The sequence below is a fragment of the Cyanidioschyzon merolae genome, chromosome 5, assembly GCF_000091205.1.
Source record: "Cyanidioschyzon merolae strain 10D DNA, chromosome 5, complete genome".
Taxonomy (NCBI): domain Eukaryota; phylum Rhodophyta; class Bangiophyceae; order Cyanidiales; family Cyanidiaceae; genus Cyanidioschyzon; species Cyanidioschyzon merolae.
In genome coordinates, this window is record NC_010131.1 from 151,323 (window position 1) to 171,149 (window position 19,827).

At 50.5% G+C, this 19,827-nt stretch overlaps 6 protein-coding genes across 6 annotated transcripts; 3 read left to right on the top strand and 3 right to left on the bottom strand.

Moving 5' to 3' along the window:
- Window positions 1–1,869: 1,869 nt before the first annotated feature.
- CYME_CME054C (40S ribosomal protein S13) lies at window positions 1,870–2,325 on the bottom strand (the record flags this gene model as incomplete). Its single annotated transcript, XM_005535512.1, has 1 exon — window positions 1,870–2,325. The coding sequence occupies one exon, from the start codon at window positions 2,323–2,325 to the stop codon at window positions 1,870–1,872; it is 456 nt and encodes a 151-aa protein (XP_005535569.1).
- A 3,469-nt stretch (window positions 2,326–5,794) lies between these two features.
- Window positions 5,795–8,557, top strand: CYME_CME055C (ATP-dependent Zn protease FtsH2; the record flags this gene model as incomplete). Its single annotated transcript, XM_005535513.1, has 1 exon — window positions 5,795–8,557. The coding sequence occupies one exon, from the start codon at window positions 5,795–5,797 to the stop codon at window positions 8,555–8,557; it is 2,763 nt and encodes a 920-aa protein (XP_005535570.1).
- A 2,665-nt stretch (window positions 8,558–11,222) lies between these two features.
- On the top strand, window positions 11,223–12,284 carry CYME_CME056C (hypothetical protein; the record flags this gene model as incomplete). The annotated part of the gene is made up of 1 exon (XM_005535514.1): window positions 11,223–12,284. One exon carries the CDS (start codon window positions 11,223–11,225, stop codon window positions 12,282–12,284), a length of 1,062 nt encoding a protein of 353 aa, XP_005535571.1.
- A 797-nt stretch (window positions 12,285–13,081) lies between these two features.
- CYME_CME057C (hypothetical protein) lies at window positions 13,082–13,849 on the top strand (the record flags this gene model as incomplete). Its single annotated transcript, XM_005535515.1, has 1 exon — window positions 13,082–13,849. The coding sequence occupies one exon, from the start codon at window positions 13,082–13,084 to the stop codon at window positions 13,847–13,849; it is 768 nt and encodes a 255-aa protein (XP_005535572.1).
- Window positions 13,850–13,873: 24 nt separating this feature from the next.
- CYME_CME058C (hypothetical protein) lies at window positions 13,874–15,706 on the bottom strand (the record flags this gene model as incomplete). The annotated part of the gene is made up of 1 exon (XM_005535516.1): window positions 13,874–15,706. The coding sequence occupies one exon, from the start codon at window positions 15,704–15,706 to the stop codon at window positions 13,874–13,876; it is 1,833 nt and encodes a 610-aa protein (XP_005535573.1).
- Window positions 15,707–17,926: 2,220 nt separating this feature from the next.
- Window positions 17,927–19,447, bottom strand: CYME_CME059C (conserved unknown protein RtcB; the record flags this gene model as incomplete). The annotated part of the gene is made up of 1 exon (XM_005535517.1): window positions 17,927–19,447. One exon carries the CDS (start codon window positions 19,445–19,447, stop codon window positions 17,927–17,929), a length of 1,521 nt encoding a protein of 506 aa, XP_005535574.1.
- Window positions 19,448–19,827: the final 380 nt, after the last annotated feature.

Genomic DNA, 19,827 nt, shown 5'->3' on the forward strand with positions numbered 1-19,827 from the left:
TGCTTACGGGATCTCGCCACGTTGGAGTAGCGGATGATGAACTTTGTGTGCTGGATAAAGAGCTTCTAAATATGAATTGTTACATGCTTTGATTTTCGGAGCTCTTTAAATTCGTCCCCCAACGCTTCTTCGTTGTTTGCGACCGCTCCGTACCTTTAAGCAACCTTGATGAAGCGCTCCGGAGCCTGGGAACGATTCTGCGCTTTTACTCGCCTCGCAAACCGCTGCGACCGATCAGTACACCCGCGTAGATCAAAATGGAGCGTTGAAATGATCACTGTGCTCTTGTCCATCAATTCCTCTTCCGAACTTATTTTCAGATGTACAGCTTCGAAATTCGATGTGTCGCATTATGGGCTTATGGATTCATGCGATGATTTAAGGTTCTCGGTCAGTATTGCTGAGAGTCGCACTCGACGCTTTTCATATTGAATTCGTTACGTCACCGTCATCATGAACCAGCAGCGCGTACGTCGCTTAAGTGCAGAAACTGCGCAAGGAAAAATGGGCGGTACAAGCTACCGTCCCAAGAACAGGACGCAGCCGATTCTCAAATTGTCAGAGGCCTGGGCAGAACAAGTTTCCGACTCCAACTACGTCACTACGGCTACCAGGTTCATGCACGGTCTGCCGAGGGCGCTCACGCATATAATCGTCACCGACATTCCAGCTTAGATCCAGCATATTGCCAGCGAGTGCTCTGCGTCGCTTCCCGCTAAAGCTCAGCGGTTTGAAGCGGTGACAATATCCACAGCCCCAAAGCTTTTGTGTCTGCGTACGGACGTATGACTGGGTGTCACTGTAGTGGCCACATTACCTTCAGTCTTGCTGACTCTCATGTCAGCGTGCGAACTCGGTGATCGCGTTTTACACGTAGGGCGCACTGCACTGTTCCTTTCGACACTCAAAATGTCGTAGCCGGTGTTCATCTGCCGACCACAGACGTGGGTGTTGTTTTCGATCAGGAGTTTATAGAGGGAAGCGACCTGCTGGGAAGATATCTAGATTGTACGGGTAAGACACTTGATGCAGCGACTACGCGCCTGAACCTCTCGTGCATAAGAAGCGAATATCGCTCAAGTCGACCTGCAAAGAGCGCACATAAAGTGCTCTCAGCCAGTCAGCTTGACGCCCCATTGCAAATAATGACGCGAGCGCCACACTGGTGGCGCAGACATTCAATGAAGAGTCACGAATGCGTCAAAGTTCTTGTCCGAGCTTTGGAGTGCGCTGCCGAATTGTTACCTGGGACGTCGCGTGCTGCGGTGATCAGCACCAACGACAGCCACTGAAAATGTCGATGAGTAGCACGAAGGATACAACGAGCCGTCATGCTGGTCGGTTCGAGGTCGTCGGCAGCAGCGAGCACCACGAACTGCGAATGCCGCCCCAGGGCGACGGTCGGCGAGCCACTGACGCTGGACGCTTCCGAGCTCAACCGCAAGGACCTCCTGGCAGGCAGGACGCGCATCGCGCAGCACCTTTGGGGCATACGCACTGGCTAGGTTTTCCTGAGAGCAACACAACGCATTCGACAGCGACGCCAATTAGCCACCAACTGCATGTTCGCGTTCTCAGTTAGACCGCTCCGTCGCCACATTGTACGGAAGTAGTCCCGGAGATGTCCTTGTGTCTGCCGCAGCTCTTGCGGGACGAAGCACAGGTCATGCCACCGCCGCCCCCCACGTATAGACATGACTGATATCGTGTCAACTCCTGCGTCTTCCGGTTGTCGTTACTACGTGCTGGCCGAGAATGTCGCAACTCTCCAAATGACAAGAGGTCCGGTATGAACTTCACCAAGATTTTGCGCATCTTCTTATCCGCGGACAAACTTAATCGCCACTCATGGTCGGTTGTCGTCCACGATCAGCTCACCAACTGAGCTGCCGTTGCGCTCTCATACTTCCATGTCGGTGGCAGAGCCCCCGTTCGGCGATAATACCGCGCTAGACGATGAATCCTCGACTCCACCAAAATCAACCGAAACTTGGCGTCCTTGTCCTGGCGGTTGCGCTCGAGATGCTTCCGAATATTCACGGCCTTCTTCACGAGAAAGTACATATCCTCGGGGATTTCAGGCGCAAGGCCGTGTGCACGTAGGACACGTACAATCGTGTTCCCCGTAATAGGTTTACTCAGCGGTACGCCGTGCTGGTCACGCAATTGCACACCAATCTGGGAGGGCGTCATACCCTTTCGTGCAAGTCGCACGATCAAGTCCACGCATTCCTTCCGCGAGGTTTTGCACCAGGACGGTGCCGCTCGTCGATACGGGATCGCAGAGCTTGAGATTCCTTTACCCTTTGAGTGCAAGCGACCCATGACTAGGGAGAGCACGGACCGTGAAGTTTCCCGGGAACCTCTAACGCAGCCAGCGCTGAAACAACGTTCGACGTCGACCTATACGTCACAAGCAACGTTCATGTGTTCTATTGCGCACCGCGGCGGAGGCGACGACTACGCCCGCTCCCATTGTACCAAAGTGTCCCTTAGATCTAATATAGTACATAAATATTAAGGCTCAGATTCGGATGCATGCGTCGATCGCTGCGGAGCGATCAAACCGGTCGATATTTCTTATCGATCGGACAAGTTTACATTGGCAGGGGATCCCGCCTGCTGCATTGAGGTCGGCAACTAAGATAGCGTCCATTTTTCCACGCCGTGCCTACAAGTTGCCTCAGCCAATGTACATATATCACCTGTGTGATACTGGTCATTTGCGCGCATCACCGTGCGACATGCCAGCCGTAAATGCCCCTCAAACCGCCTGTTGCGCGGGCAGAGATACCGCACGGCTACAGTACGGATTTGCTCTACGTTTGAGGGCGCCATCATGAGGCGCGGTTCATCTGACGCGGGCACAGGTTTGCTGTGGTGCCGGGATCCATGAGGCCGCTCGGGAAGGCCTACAGAAGGCGTTAGCGTGAATCGACACACTGGTTGACCACGGCTTCCATAGCGGCACCGAGACATAGGCCGCACACTTCGACTTCCGGATAAAGTATGTTGCGGAACAGCCGGTCAGGCCTCGCCAAAGCACCTACCACTGGGCCAGAGGAGGCGCACGGTTTACGAGCTCCCTGTGGACTCGTCCTGTTCTTGGGAACTTCCGTTGACAACATAAAGTTGCGATCATACGGAAAACGTTCTCATCTTTGAACTCTTGACGTGGACGAGGAAGCCGTTATCATGTTGCTCGTTAGAGATCATTTAAAGTTCTTTGGGAAATTTTCAACTAGTTAATGGTATGTTTGCGCACCGATGACGATGCATACTGCCACGCCATCGGGCTCGAGACAATGCAATGTGAATCCTGGCTGCGTTGGGACCCTCCCGTTCCTGCCGTTTTCCCTCTCGCACCTTTCTTTTGACTCCTTTGCATACCGTTCATGCAGCTTTTTACGAGTGCTTTCGAATCTTCAGGCGGAAATTGCGTAGTTCGCTAAATGAGCTCCAATTCAGCGATCAAGACCACTTCTTCGAGGCTCATGTCCTGTAGGCGCTTCTGTCCCGCCTTCGTACTGGTGCACCCTCCAAAACAGAAAAAAGCACGAACGGAAGCGCCGGTACATGAGAGCGAGATACGCGATCGCAGAAGACGAAAGATTCTTCCCTCTAGAGAATCTCTGGAGCCGCGCTCTGTATGCAAGGCTACCGTCGCTTTCGTGGGCGAGTTACTCGCTGATGGTAGGTCCACCTTTTCCTCGGCGTCTTCATCTTTGAGGAATATTCAGTGAATGTTCATCCCGCTTTGTCTCCTCCGAGCCCACAAGCTTCAAAAAGCGCGCAGTATGAAGCGCTCCTTCATGCCGCGCATGCTGGTATCCTAGTCGTCGCTGTTTCATCATCACGTCATCGAATCCAAAACGCGCTGGTGGGGCTAAACGCTGACATGGTTCATGGCCGCCGCGGGTAGTTTTCCGCCCACGTACTTCTTTATACTATCCAGACCACTTTTACCCACCATGCGAGTGATGCCCTCGTCTTCCGAGAATTCGTTCACTGGGGAACTGATGAGCGCACTGCCTCGATCAAAGCAAGGACCAGATGAGGATTGTTCGATTTGTATTCGAGAAGAGTGAGGATATGGTGGGCCGTCCCTGCCAACAACGCCTCTAACAATTTCCTCCCTTGTGTAAGGTCACCAACGCATTGGATTTACGGTGTCTTGAGCATAAGGTACGCGCATCGCTGAAGCTTTCTACAAAGAAGTGCGTATTTCCAGACGTGGACTACAATTTCTGGTAAGCGCATATGTGTTTCGAGGCATCTCCTAAGACAGTAGAGTAGAGTGGCGATAAGTGCAGATGCGTATCCAGAAGGGTTCCCGGGAAATGAGCTTTCTGGTGGAAGGCGCTACGTCCATTAGTGGCGAATTTCTTGGGTCGCAATACACACCTCTTTTCCAAACACTTCGAGATATCCTTTTTGCCCTTTCAGCGTTGTTTCGCTGTCATACATGGAGTGTTGTGGCTGTGCACCTCCTCTGAAAACAAAATATATGTATTTTTTATAATTTTCGTATTCTCTTTTCTTGATGCCCCTTTGAGAAGGCGCGATCAGCAAACTTCTATAGACTCGGCAAAATAATCTCCAGCGAGCTGGGCGGCTGTAATCACTGCGGGAAGAGCAAGGAGCGCCAGTTCGTTTAGTAGAAGATCCGAGGCACAGAAACGTCCATTTGCTTCCCTGAAGATGTTCTTCAGCGCCTGAGGATATTCTTAATCCCGTTGATCCATGGAGAATAAATCGAAGTGTGTAAGATGAACAATGCTCTCTTCTGGGGGTTTTCCGACCAGGAGAGGATTTATCTAACGCGTGGCTGTGTATGATGGAACAAGTTCCTACAGAAACATCTCGGCTGGAGAGCAGCTCGAGAAAATTCGGTCCGTCTTCGCTGCCCTCCTGCGTAGCGGCGACGCACTCTCCGTGGGAATCGATAGCTGCAATGCCTGAAGTCGGAGTCCAAGATCATTATCCATGGATACAGAGACGACGCGAGCCTCTGCATCCATGTTCTGTTCGAGGGATCATGCTGCCATCGATTACCTCTTCGTCAATGGCCGCAAGGAGAGGAAATTTTGCCTCCCGAGAGAAAAAGAGATCATCTGAAGTGACGTTTTCAGTGAACTTCCGACATAGGATTGTGAAGAAGGCCTTTGGGGCTATTGTCGAGCATGATTCCTCTTCAATCCAGCGGCGCACGCTGCGGCGCCCGGGAGTCGCCTTGGAACAGAAAGATCGAAAACTTGAAGACCGCATGATTCGCGCATGCCACAAGTGAGGAAAACAGAATCGTGGATGCTTGAAAGTACAAATCGGGTAACTGTATCGGAAGCTTTACGAGCCATTAGTCGAAGGTGCTACGAATCACCTTGATTCCTGTGACATACCGAAATCCAGAGGCAGAGCGCCGATGGAGCGCCTCCGAGCCTACGACCAAGAATCCTACGAATACGTATGAATCCGTGCCCCCTCATTGCTGGCCGTCGAATGTCGGGGCTATTCACTTACCAAAATTTTGGGAAAACGATCAAAAGGCAGGTGCAGTGCGATTAGTATTGTGTTCCACAGTGATATGAAACAGGTGTGGTGGAATTACGAACCATTGTTCCTGGTTCCGATGCGCACAGCTGCTGAATCAATCCGTTCGATCTCTGAGGGCGTGTTGTGAAAGTCCGGACACCGCTTTGTTCTGTTGCGCTGGTCTGCCATTCATCGTACACTGCTGAGAAGCGGCGTACTTGCGCCCACAAGCTGATACAGCGGACTGACCAATGATTACCTCATGAAAGGTTACGCGCCTTCGAGCTACCGATTTCTTCATTACATCGTAGGTCGTGTCGGAGGATCGACTGGGAGGCGATTCTGTAACTGGGAATGGAAAGCGTTGTTGACGCCTGGTTCCGCGGTTCAGACCCCAGTGCTGGGCCGGAAATCTTTGCCTTCCTGCGTGGCGTTGCTCAGTACTTACCGTGGACTGATCAGAAGTGTAGCATGCAGCGAGCACTTGCAACAAAATGCTGGAATTCTGTCTGGAATGCTCGGGTATCGGGGCTTCGGTCGCTTTGAGCGAGGGGCTACTCCGAGTCGCAACGCACCAGAGGAAGATATTCATCCCGGCAAGCAGTCCACAAAGAGCTCGTCCTCTAGTTCAGGAAGCACCTCAGATTCAAAATCCCAAACTAATGCTCAAGGTGAAAACTGGAAGGGTAGAAAGCCAGAGTCAAACGGCGGCGAGCCACAGCAACCTTTCGATATCGGTTGGCTGTTCCAGTTGCTGCTGGCGGGTGGAATCTTTTACGCACTCAACTCGGGCGAGGGAAACGATTCGTCAGGCAGCGGCACAGGTATGCGACGTGAGATTAACTTTCAGCAGTTTGTGCGAGATTTGTTAGAGCCTGGTCTTGTCGATCACTTGGAAATCGTGAATCGCCAGACAGCATACGTTTACGTGAAACAAACTTATCAAGGCGAACCGTCGAAGCGTAGTGCCGGAAGTCGACAAACAGCTGAAGATGTTGTGCTTGATACCGGGGTGGATCAACCCCAGCGAGACGCCCTATGGGAGACAAGCGCGCAACCACAGCTCACTGGCGAGGATTACTCTGGCTCAGAATCACCACCAGCTGCCATCCGCCGGCCACGAGGAGATGGAGTTAGCGACTCCAAGAGACTCAACAGGCCAACTGTCATGTATTACTTCACGTTAGGTTCTGTGGAATCGTTTGAAAGAAAGTTGGAACAGGCGGAGAAATCCCTAGGAATCGATCCAATACCAGTCGTGTATCGGTCCGAAAATGCGGGCATGTTCGGAGAGCTACTGAGATTACTACCAACGCTGATCATTCTGGGACTTGGATATGCGCTGTTTCGCAACTCTTTCTCAGCGTTATCGGGACCCGGAGGTGCTGCAAGAAACATCTTCCAAGTAGGGAAAGCGAATCCCACGGTGATCAAAAAAGGTGCCAAAGGCAGCGAGCGTGTAACCTTTGCAGAAGTTGCTGGCCTTGATGAGGCTAAGATGGAGGTCATGGAGCTTGTCGATTTTCTGCGGGATCCCAAGAAGTACAAGGATCTGGGAGCAAAGATTCCGAAAGGTGCGCTTCTGGTGGGCCCACCTGGAACAGGTAAGACGCTTTTAGCAAAGGCGGTTGCCGGTGAGGCAGATGTACCGTTCTTCTCTATGTCCGGTTCAGATTTCATTGAGATGTTTGTCGGCATAGGGCCGTCGCGTGTGCGTGATTTGTTTGCGCAGGCTCGACAGAACGCACCCTGCATCGTCTTTATAGACGAGATAGACGCAGTGGGAAGAGCGCGCGGTCGCGGTGGTTTCGGTGGTGGCAATGATGAACGGGAGAACACGTTAAATGCGCTTCTAGTCGAGATGGACGGCTTTTCTTCGCAGGAGGGCATCGTCGTTCTCGCGGGGACAAATCGGGTCGATATCCTCGACAAAGCACTGCTGCGCCCGGGGCGCTTCGATCGTCGTATCAATATAGACAAACCCGACATCAAAGGTCGCTTCGAAATTTACAAGGTACACCTGCGGAAGATCCGCATCGCATCCAGTGCTGGCGGTGTCGAAAACGTTGCTAAGAGACTCGCAGCCTTGACACCTGGCTTCTCCGGTGCAGATATTGCGAATTCGTGCAATGAGGCTGCATTAATCGCCGCTAGAGCGAACAAAGACAGTGTGGAACTTGCTGACTTTGAGTCCGCTATCGACCGAGTCATTGGCGGTCTCGAGAAGAAAAATTTAGTAGTTCTTCCTGAGGAGCGAGAGATAGTTGCTCACCACGAGGCGGGACACGCAGTCGCATCTTGGTTCACGAAGCACGCTGATCCATTGTTGAAGGTGTCGATTGTGCCCAGAGGATCCGCAGCGCTGGGTTTTGCGCAATATCTTCCAAGGGATCGGTTTCTGCAAACCCGTGAAGAGCTTGAAGATTTTCTGGTTGTCGCCCTCGGCGGGAGAGCGGCGGAAAAATTGGTCTTTGGCCGAATTACGACTGGCGCTCAAGATGATCTTGAAAGGGTCACGCGGCTGGTCTACGCTGCCATTACTCGCTTCGGTATGTCCAAAAGAGTGGGCACGATATCGTTCAACACAGAGATGGATAGCGATGCACAGTTTCAGAAACCCTTCTCTGAAGAAACGGCAGAAATCATCGATACAGAAGCCCGAACGATGGTGGACAAGGCCTATTCGCGCTGTGAAGAACTTCTTCAAGCACATTTGAATGAGTTGAAGGCGTTGGCAAGGCTGCTTCTTGAGAAAGAAGTTGTCCGTGAGGATGATCTGATCCAAATCTTGGGGTCAAAGCCGTTTAGAAAGGCAGTGGATTACGATTCTATCGTTTCTGCGTTTGAGAAAGCTCGAGCACAGCGAGCTCCGACAGGAACAGATCATAACAGGAGTCCGTCGGTCAGTAATGACAGCAGAGACGGATCTGGCCCTACCTCCCATGGTTCAACGAACCCTGACAGGGAAGATCACCCAGACAATTCTGATGGGATTCCGCCCGGACTTATGCCAGAGCTTGCATGAGAGTCACAAATCTTGTGCGAGATTGCCTTGCCGAGACCAATAAAATGACTCTGATAAGACTGTCGACTGAACGCCAGAGCGTCAGATCCTGGTGAAATCCTGGTTATGAACAGGTCAATGCCGAATTGATGTGGCACTCAAAATAACAGAAGCAGGGGCATGCGCATGATGAATATGAGCCCACCGAGTCTGCAGCCCATACTGGTGATCGTGTAAGCTGGAACAATTGTATTCCACGCTCAATGGAGCGAGAAAGTTTCGCGACCGATGGGTAATTATATATCTACCCGCAGACGCCTCCCAGTCTTTTTTGACTGGCCCCCTGTTATCGGTTTCAGCTTCTTCTTGTACACCTCGAGCGTCAAAGGCTGCCCCACGAAGCAGGATTGCGTCAGCTCCTCGTGTCTCGTCTTCAACAACACACACCATCTGATATTGACGACGGCGTCGAAATCTTGCTTCACAAACTCCTTGCGTTTGTTGCCTCTGATTGGACTCATCAATGCAAGGATTGCTAGAACTCGTGCCTCTGTGCCACTACAGTCACGTCATTGTCCCCTAGACTAGACACCCTCTCTCGCCCATATCCCTTCTTCTTCGTCAATCGCTCTTCTCCGCTCTATGGTCGGCGAGAAGAGGATATTTTCGTTGTTTCTCCGACAGCTGGCCACGACGGTCCTCCGGGATCGTCGAATTCCATTTCCATACCTTTGCCATGGATATTTTATTTCTTCAAAATGATCGCACTTCTTCATGCCCTCAAGTGAAAACCATTTCTCAGGGAAGAGCACTTGCTCAAGGAAGGCATAATGTGCCCCGGTACAACCGTGTGCTGCAAGCTTCAGCGATTCCCCGAGTGGAGCGATCTCCACGTTTCACGATAGGAAACACATTCCTACGATGGGCTTGAACCACGGAGCGTATGGAGGAATGAAAAGCAGGTCTGCCCCTATAGCATCCGCAAAAGCCCAAACGCAAGGAGAATGGAAAAATACCACAATTTCCAGTAAAAAAGATATCGCCAGACGTTGGGAAAAGCCTTCAATGGCTCATTGAATTGGGTGCTGTTGTATGAGTCTTCTATAGGTGCGAAACTGATACCGCCAAACGAATCCACTGCAGCTGGAACAGATGATGTCGTCGTTCTCTTCGAGTTCGATCATATGTACATCGGGCGCCGTGCACTGCGAATACTCACACACGCTTCGATAGTTTCGCCCAAAGAAAGTCTCATCGACTACAACAAACGAACCGACGTGCGTGGACGTCATAATGATCGCTTATTTCCTGCAAAGCTTTCATTGTGATTTCGGTGGAAAATCGCCGCACTTGAACTAGGACCTTTTTTCAATTGTATTCCAATGTTCACAGGAGCTCACGAGCTAGCTGTCGAGAAAGAGAGATGCCCATTCTGGCTACTATCATAGCTTTTGCGTTCCGTAAGCTGATAAACGTACCGTTTTTGTACTATAGACCGAGATCAGTTTTTAGAAATATCTGCTATTGGCGCGGAGCGCATCTACTTGTTTCTTTCAGTGTTCCTCAACTATCTGCGTACTGCGGTATACCTGACCAGTAAGACGAGTACAGCCCGCCTTGCACCGTTCAGTACAGTATGTATACCCTACACGCAATTCGTTTACGAAATTTACGGCCTACTGGATACTGATTTCTGTTTCTTTCTCTTTTCTGTCAAATAGCATTCTGTTACACTCAGCTCGGGTGGAACAAAATTAAGCTAATACCTATGAAGAAACATACTCCGCGGACTCAACTCTTTTCTGTGTTGTTTACGTGGAAAAGTCTATTGGATGCAGACTTGAGTCATCCGGGGGATATCGTTAAGTGGTGAGCGGGTCAGCGTTTTGCACGAGGGGAGCGTTGACGGATCGCGATTTCTCGTATTGATATCTTACCTGGGGGTTCCGTACAGTACTTTATCGCATTCCACAAATATTCTATCGAATGCAACAACGAGCACTTGCACTTGTGGCGAACAGAGTGCTCTCCGAAGCGGTCGATGAAAAGAAACATGGTCTTAAGATACGTCGCCAGGCGCGAATACGGAGGAATGCACAAGTGGGACCTTCCTGTACATGTTGAGAGTATGTTTTGAGCAATGAAGTTCACGTTCACGAATTGAGGTATGAGACGCAGAGGAGTTAGTGTGGGGTTTGTAAGGCACTATAGCATCACGGCTACGTGTCACAGCAATGAAAAGTGCATCTCTGGTATATGCGCAGAAGATGAATAACGCGAAGCACTCGTTGGTCGCATGGCCTGCATGAGCATGAATTCCCTGGCGAATAGTCGGAAGCAGCGAAATCGGGAGTTTAACGCTGCCATCAACGTTCTCAGACAGCTGACAAGAGAGCTGGAGGTACAATAGAGACCGGCGTATTCGAAACAAGAAATATGAGAGAAGAAAAGGAAGCGGTCGCACGAAGTACCCGTCAGGCCACTGTGTATAACAGTGAGAAGGAAGCCAAAGCAAAGAGGTAACACCTACGGTAGGGAACCTGTCCGATTTTTATCTGACATGATGTAAATTACGCCACAGTTCCAACAAATTTTTAGTATCTCTGCTCGACTTTAGGATACGGGTTTTCGAAAAGTTTTTAGAAAACCTTTACTTTTAGTGTCTTTAAACCTACCAGCGTTTCTCATGGTTGATTTTCACTTGCTGCTCTCGCGACTTTGGGAAAAGCTCGTGCTGACAGGACCGGTCACACTCTGCGTAGGTTTGCAGCTGCTGACAACTTTTCGCTCATTTCGGCAGAGTGAAGGTGACCTACTGCTTCGAATTCTTCGCCTGGCCACATATGAGCTGCCTTTCTTTATGAATCTCGTCTTTTGGACTTGTACTGCGCTTGCTGCCACGTTGAGCTCCTCGAGCTACACAGATCGCGGCAACTTTCACAGATCCTCCGTCGCGAGCTTCTCTCTTGGTCTTTTCGTTTTCGTGGATTCTACAAGGTTCATTTTCGAGCACTTGGAAGGGAGTATTTTTCAGAAACGACGCCTAGCGAGGCCCGTTCAACCCGCGAATGACCCGCACGCTGTTTATATTCACCTAGCATGTATAGCTGTATGTTTAGTATACATCTTCACTTCATTCTGGAAGAAATGGGGAGTTTTATCGAGTGATGTTACTTTTGTGAACTTTTTCACAGCGCTGATTGTTATCTATGTCAATCGCATCTCATTGGAATTGGCTTGCACTGCGCAACAAGCAAACAGTGTCGAGTTTTTCGCCGGATGCGAACTAGCAACAAAACGAGTCCTATTACATGGAATGATATCAGCGATTCTCGGTTTTGCTGTCATGTGGTTTAATATGCTGCCGATTCTCATGGTAGTCCCTTCAAAACGAACCACGAGACTTGAAATAGCGATCAAGCGTGTCGCAGCACTTCCGGGGTGCCGTAGAATCATTAGCGCGCTCCTCTGGCGTAACTTAGAGGGGCACTGGGAGGCAGCTGTTTCCATGGCAGTTTGTGATGAACTCAGTCAGCACTTGGTAGCATCATTGGCAAGGGGTTGCATGAAATCATGCGCAGACGATGTGACATCCATGGCGGTTCTAGAAAGAGAGAACGCTGTGCCCGTCCGTGAAAGTCGCCAAACTTGTGAGCGCTCTTTCGGTACAGAGCACTTTTTAGATATTGAGCAAGCAAAATCAATTCCGACCGCCTCAACGTGTCTCATGCATAATCATGCGGAGTAGAGAACGAATCTTGCTGCCAGCTCATCGATTTCGTGTCCGGGTCTAAAAGAACACAATTATTTGCGCGATCCAAAAGTCTAATACACGGTACGAATTAAATTGTGCGCGCTGCGAGAAAACTAGGCGAGTTTTTCGATTTTTACAGTTACCATCCGGGTGATTTCCATGTATTGAACAGAGTCGCTGGCTATCGAATATATAGGGAATCATGCAAGTAACAAGTGAACATTAGACAGAATGCCTATCCCTTAAATGGTTTACCAAATGTCGCGATGGCGCTTCTCAAATCTTCTGTGATCTTTGGAGTGGAAAGCAAACAGGTCTTTTTTACTTTTGCGAAAGGTTTTCCATGTTTCGCAGCTGCTTGTTTAGCGCATTTACTCGTATTTTGTGGATTTTTAAGTTTTCTCTTCTCTGAAGCCTTTTGAGGACCCTGTTTACGGATTGCACGAGTTCTAGCAGTTCGATTATTCGTGCAAGATTTGCTTGGACATCGTGCTTCGTATATTCCTTTCTTGGTGCCCAAAAACTCAGCTGACCTCTATACTGTTTAGAATTTTTCCGCGATGGCTTGAATCCTCAAAATCCAGAGAGGGCGCTACTGGTTTGTGAATTTCGTTCCTAAATTTACGGCGGTTATTTGTTGTTCTGAAGCCGTGAGGCCTCTCCTATATACTTTCGGACGCACCAAGTTTCTGCACTTTCGAACTTTCTGTCGAGACTCCGTTGGGGTTGGAATTGCAAAGCCTTCGAACTGTAGCGAAGCATACTTGAATACCGTGGGTGAGTCGGCGGAGATGTTTACTAACTTACTCGTATCTTCAAGAGTTTTTGTCAAAGGTCACGCACAGATCGAGCGCGGGAGGCCGGAAAAGCTGCTGCTTAGACGCCCATACGGGACGAAAGCACCTCATAAAGGTTCTCTCTTGTTTCTATTGAGTGAAGTTGCAGATGAGAAACCCAACCGAGATAGTGAGGAAAAATTCTCTTTTGGTTACCTTCGCTCGTCGGAGGAGGACCCGAAGCCAGAGAGTCAATTGGCGGAAATCCGAGACTTTCTGCCACCAACGCTACGGGAATATGTCGATTTCACAAACTCAGAAGCGAAACGAAACCTAGACTTAACAGAAAAGAATCTTGATATGAAAGCTATTTTGAAACCCAAGTCTCGACCGCCTGACACGAGGCAATTTGACATTTCGTTGTATTCCATCGCAGAACTCGCGGAGGACTATCATGTGCCACCCGAGTGGCTGATCGAAGTCCTTGTGGATATTGGTCTTGATCTTCCAATACGGCTCTCTGATACTCTTACTGACTTGGGCGCCTCAGACGACGATATCCAAGAGCTTATCAATCGATTGCATGGAGTGAGCCGCGAAGATGTTCTTGACTGGTATACAGATGAGACTCTTGAGGAGTATGCCACAGAGTACGGAGTCGATCTCGACGAAATGCTTGCAGCAGCAGCCGAGGTGGGAATTTTATTATCGATGGGCCCTTTGACGAGAATTCGGCGTGAGCAGCGGACACAGCTTTTTAAACGACTTGGCATATTCACATGACCAAAAAAGATAGAGACTGCAAAATCACCAGGCAATTCTCTGGACGGTTCCATCTGCTCCTCCTGTTAGAAGGGACCCATTCTTTTCTAACGGAGAACATCTAAGGACTGCTTTCCCTGCATGAGCATCGGGCTTTTCCCAAAGCATAGCCGCAGCACGATTCTGAAACTGGGACTCTGTTGGTATGCACCGCAGGTCCCATGCCCGAACTGCGCCATCGTAACCAACCGAAAAAATCGCCTCCGTTCCCTGGTAATGCCCAGACTCTGGAATCCGGGTAAGCAAAGCAACATCTGAAATGAATGTTTTCCCGTGAGCTGCTCTAAGAGTCGCGCCCTTCGTTTTTCCCACAGGGGCTTCTCTTGGATCCAGCAAACGTATGCTTCCGTCTACGCAACCAACGATAAGCAAGTTATCGTAAGAGTTTTCAGCATTTGCGGCTTTCCATGATACGAAACAATTTGGCCTAGTTCCAGCAAGGAGCATCTCGTGCACGCAAGCGCACTGCTCTACGTCCCAGATACGAACGGAACCATCCCAGGAGGCGCTGCAGACTAAAGCAGCGCTCCCCTGGCTCGACGATAACCAGCGTACACAACGTATAGGGCTGCCAGACCCATGGCCTTGTAAGCCGACGATCGATGTAACGGTTGCTTTCGCACCTCGGCTCTCAAAACCGTTGGCAGGGCCTTTTGCCAGAATTATCGTCTCAGCGGCGTCGGTTGACGCAGTGATATCCCAGCGGAATGCAGCGACGCTGCCTCTAGAATCTCCATAGGTGACCCAGCTACCTGCAGTCTCCACATCAATGGATTCGATTGAGGCTCTCTGACGCACTAGAGCGGAGGTGCTCGAATCCCGAAGGAGAGTTTGCGAAAAGGCTAGAGGCGTGCACTGTGCCGCCTCTTGCTCGAACGAAAAGATTACGATATTTCCTGACAGGGTCCCTGCTGCGAGATATTCCGAACCTGTTAGAAATGAGCCTTTCTGTTGTAGCCTTGGATAGTCGGAAGAAACGAGACCCGCTGGCTGCTTCAAGCGCCCACCAGTCGCGTGTGTCATCCGTTCGGAAAAACCGATTGTCCGTGAATCCTTGCTCGCGAGCCCTGCCCTTTCGTCAGCTTCGCCTCTGGAAGGACTCGTTCGTTTCGATTCATCTTTGTCAACGGGTTTCATGGATGCCACAGTCAAATGCCTTGACATGTTTCGCTGTTTCGGATCCGGCTTTGCTTCCGGATCCTCCCAAGCAAAGGCCACCTCGGGTCGGGTGAACCATGCGAGCGCTCGAACCTGTTCTTGCAAGTGCGACTCGTCAAGCGTCAGTCGCCGCATGACCTCAACTGAGGGGCCGAAGAGCTCCAGGAGGCCACCTTTTCCACCGAGGCCGTAGTAGGCGACGATTTCAACGTCATCCGAGCGGGAACCCTGTCTTTTCAAGCATGACAAGCTCCAAACCCAGTTATTATTGCCGTCTATTTCGGCTAAAGTTTCTTCTTGTCGGGGTTCCGCGTGGCAGAGAAAGTATTCTACGTGTAGCGTTGTCTCAAGCGGGATACCTCTGCGTTCGCAAAACTTCCCCAACGGGGCCCTTAGTAGGCTCCCTGTCAGCCTGGAGCTCAAGCTAGACTCCCTCTGTACACGCTGTCGTACTGGTGGCTCCCCGTAAACAACGAAATCGAAAAGGAGCCTGTCATCGCCGCTCTCTAACACCGGAATACCAAAAAGCTCTCTAAGAATGTTCTCTAAACCCTTGCGTCCGAAAGAGACAGGGACTCTTATCTCCAGCCCATCAGCATGCGCATACTTTGCCACCCCGGAGACGTCATAGAAACGAAGTTGAACACTATCTGGGACCATAGCGTTCGAGGACACCGACTGCTATCGGGACGCCAAACGGCGCCATCAAATTTCAGACTGAGACTGCATTTACAGATCACTGGTGGAGCGAAATAGTTTCTGTTCTTTCTAGGATAGACTAATATCCACCCGCGGACGCCTCCCGCCCTTTTTTGGTCGCTCCCCTACTACCGATTCCAGCTTCTCCTTGCACATGTAAACCCTAAGAGGCTATCCCACGTGGTTTGGTCGCTTCAGCTCCTTGGGTCTCGTCTTCAGCACCGCACATCGTCTGATGCTGCTAGCGGCATTGGAGTCCCTGCTCACGAACTCCAAGCTTGCTCTACCTCTGATGGAAGTCATTCACTGAAGGATTCTTCGAACTCGCGCCGTCAGTGCTACTTCCTGCTCTGTCAGCTCTCCGTGCTTTTCTATCGCAGAAGCGCTCCGCTGGGTTCTCTCCATCTCGACCTTCTGAAGCGTACACCACAGAGCATCCCCTCGATTTTTAAAACGAACACAGTTGTTTCTGACCTTATAAACGGACATTTCCGGAGGGAGAAGCACTTGCACAAGGAAGACGGGAATTGCCACGGTGTCATCGTGTGCTGAACGCCTCAGTGATTTGCCCGGTGGAGCGATCATTACGTTACGCGACCGAAAATCTTTCTCCGATAGGCTTGAACCATAGAGCGTACGTAGGACTCAACCAGCTCTTCTCCCCGATAGCATCGGCAAAAGACAAAACGCAAGGTGAATGGTGAAATGCCATGTTTCCAGTAGAAAGACATCGCCAGACGTCAGGGGAAAGTCTTGAATGATTCAAGGAATTGGGCGCTTTCGTATGAGCTTTCTCTACGAGCGAAGCTGATAGCGCCAAATGAATCCACTGCAGCTAGAACAGTTGGTAAGCTCGTTCTCTACGAGCTCGCTCGTACACCGAACGGACTCCATCTCCGCGAATAACCAAAAACGCTCTCACCGTTCCGTCTGAAGAAGCCTTATCGACTGGAAAAACAAACCATCGTCCCTCTGCTTCATATCGATCGCCGAGTTCCGAGAAAGCTGTCGTTGCGATTTTGATGGAAGATGGCCGTGCGTTGACTAGGACTTTTGTTGCGACTGCATTCCAGTGTTTCCACGGCCACACAAATAAGCTGGTGAGAAACAGTGACGCCCCTGGGAGCCTTCCATCGTCGCTTTTGCTCTCCATCAGGTGGTCAGCGGGTCGTTTTCTACCATCGACCGCAAGCACGCTTTGAGGGTATCTGTTTTTGCAGAGCAGCGCATCTATTTCTTTCTTTCAGTGTTCCTCAATAATCTGAATACTGTGCCATGACTGGCACGAAGGAGGATTGCAGTGCTCTGTGCACTGTACAGTCAAGATATATATCCTACAGGCAATTCTTCTACGAGATATGCGGTACACTGCATCAATAGTTCGATCTCCAGTTATCCACCGCTGTAGCGGTGGTACAAAATGGATTTAAAAGACTACAAGTGCAAGCTGCGCGCCATTTACCCGCTCGGTAATCCCTTTAGCATTTGTTCTGACATCGCTGAACGATGGCAGGTTTGCGCGAAAACCGACTCGTGTCGAGTATATTCCGCGGCGCACATCTAGTCAATGTGGCTTTCTATTCGCTTGCTTAATTCTGAGGAGCGTGTTGCGGAATCCGCATAGAATCCCTCCCAAGACAAACCCGATGCTTCACATACCGTTGAAGCAGACAGGGACCTCGTACTGCCTTGCTTACTCGATACCACCGAAGGAAAGCCCTCTTTGCAGACAGTTAATGATCGTCATATCTGTTGCCAATGAGTTGTTCTGCTTGCATGTATAGAACAGTGTCCGCAAATAGTTGTTTGATCGTGACAGGTACGGAGTCGTTGATTGTAATGTGACGCTTTACTTCGGCCCCAAACTTCCGCTTCAATAGCCCCTTTGAGATGTTTCAACTCTAAAGGTGCACAGCTTAGAGGGGCTGCCTGCTTCCATTTTTCCATAGGGTACACTTTCTTCGCCGTACTATTGCCGGAGAATCTTCCGCGCTCGCCGCAACTCGTCGACTTGATTGCAACCAACACAGCAGCACCCCCAGCACTTTCAGCACTCCCAGCACAGAAGGTTCAGCGCGACGTCTTGCTATTAATGGAAATCGGATAAATGTCACCAGATGCCTATTTTGTTTAGAGAGACATTTTTATGAACGATGGAAAAATTTTGCGTCCGCGGAGTTATTAGCCCTTAATGACAGCCACAGGTCGCAATTTCACACATTTGCAGCTTATTCCCGCTGCATGGCACGTATTGACAACTTCTGTGACGTCCTTGTAACTCTCCGGCGCCTCTTCTGAAACGAGCTTTGGTGAAGCAACTCGAATGCTGATGCCTTTCCGCTCCAGGTTTTCAAGCACTTGGTGATAGTCGAGTTTTCGACGGCTCTCGTTCCTCGATCGTGCGCGCCCTGCACCGTGACAGGTGGAACCGAACGTCTCAGCCATCGCTCGCTCCGTTCCCGTGAGTACGTAACTGCAAGTGCCCATCGTTCCACCCACTAACACGGGTTGTCCAGTTTCCTGGTAGGAGATCGGCATCAACGGGTGATATGGAGGAAAGGCACGCGTTGCTCCCTTGCGGTGAACAAGCAGCTCCACTGGGCGTCCATCAACTAGATGCTCCTCAAATTTCGCGATGTTGTGAGAAACGTCATATACAACATGCATATCCAGATCATCAGGAGATGAGTTAAACGTTTTTGCGAAGGCTTGGCGAGCAAGGAACGTCATTGAGGATCGATTCACCCACGCAAAGTTCGCTGCTGCCGCCATAGCAGCGATATAATCCTGACCTTCTCTTGAATTAATTCGAGCGCAAGCCAGTTGCCGGTCATTCACCTGTATCCGATCACGATTCATCGCTCGTTCCATTTCAACTAGAGCATCAGTTGCCACCTGGTGGCCAAGCCCGCGGCTCCCCGAATGTATCATTACCACAACCTGACAAAGCTCTTCAATTCCCATTTTTTTCGCAGCAGCCTGATCAAAAATTTCATCAACAATCTGTATTTCTGCATAGTGATTTCCTGCTCCAAGAGTGCCGAGTTGGGGCAAGCCTCTCTTTTTCGCCCGAGCGCTTACCTTTTCCGGATTTGCCCGAAGCATACGCCCATACTCCTCGCAGTGCTCTTTGTCTTCCGCCCATGAATAGCCTTCGCGTAGTGACCAATCCATGCCGCTGGCCAGCGCCTCCTCGAGGTCTCGAGACGTTGTTGGAATAATACCACGAGAGCCGACACCCACTGGAAGGTGATCGAAAAGTGCCTGAGCTACTTGCTCTCGCACAGGTTGTAGATCGTTCTCGAAGAGATTCGTGCGCAGAAGCCTCACTCCGCAGTTGATATCGAACCCGACGCCGCCGGGAGAAACGACTGCCTCAGGATCATCAGTGCGAAACGCAGCGACGTTGCCAATGGCGAATCCATAGCCACTGTGCAAGTCCGGCATCGCAAGGGAGTAGCCAACTATTCCGGGGAGGCTAGCTACGTTAGCGACTTGTTTAACGGCCGGAAGGAAACTGCCCGCACTGCCTCTTCCGCACGCAACCCGGAGCTCCTCGAAAACGAGTTCTTCTAAACTTTCATTCACGTAAAACGCCCCGTCGACTCTCATGTTCGGCACAAAACCCTTTTCGATTTCGTACCGTGTCTCTGAAACTTTTCGAATGTACTTCTTTTCTTCCTCATAATCGCGGAAACGCATTCTATGGAGGATCTTTGCGTTGTACGAGTCTAGACAGGAATGTAGTACAACTCGTGTATCGAATATCGCCATTTCATGCCGGTTGTCGGCTGCTGCAAATGTCCTGTGCAACCTCATCAGCTCGGCATGCCCCCGGAAGTCGTACATGGCTGGCACGCTTTCGCTCCTCGACAAGGTGATTTTGTTCTTCGGGAAAACGCATCTCAGTGAGAGTGGCTGAACTGGTGTTTTTGGAGCTCGAAACAGACGCAGCCTGGAAAGGTCTTGCTGCTGGTGGGCTTGGGCTGCCCCGTGTTCAGGCGCCGGCAACAGTTCGTTGCGGTCCAAGCGGCAGACTCATCAGTTGTGCTTGACTGCCGGACTTTAGCAGCTCTGGCCAC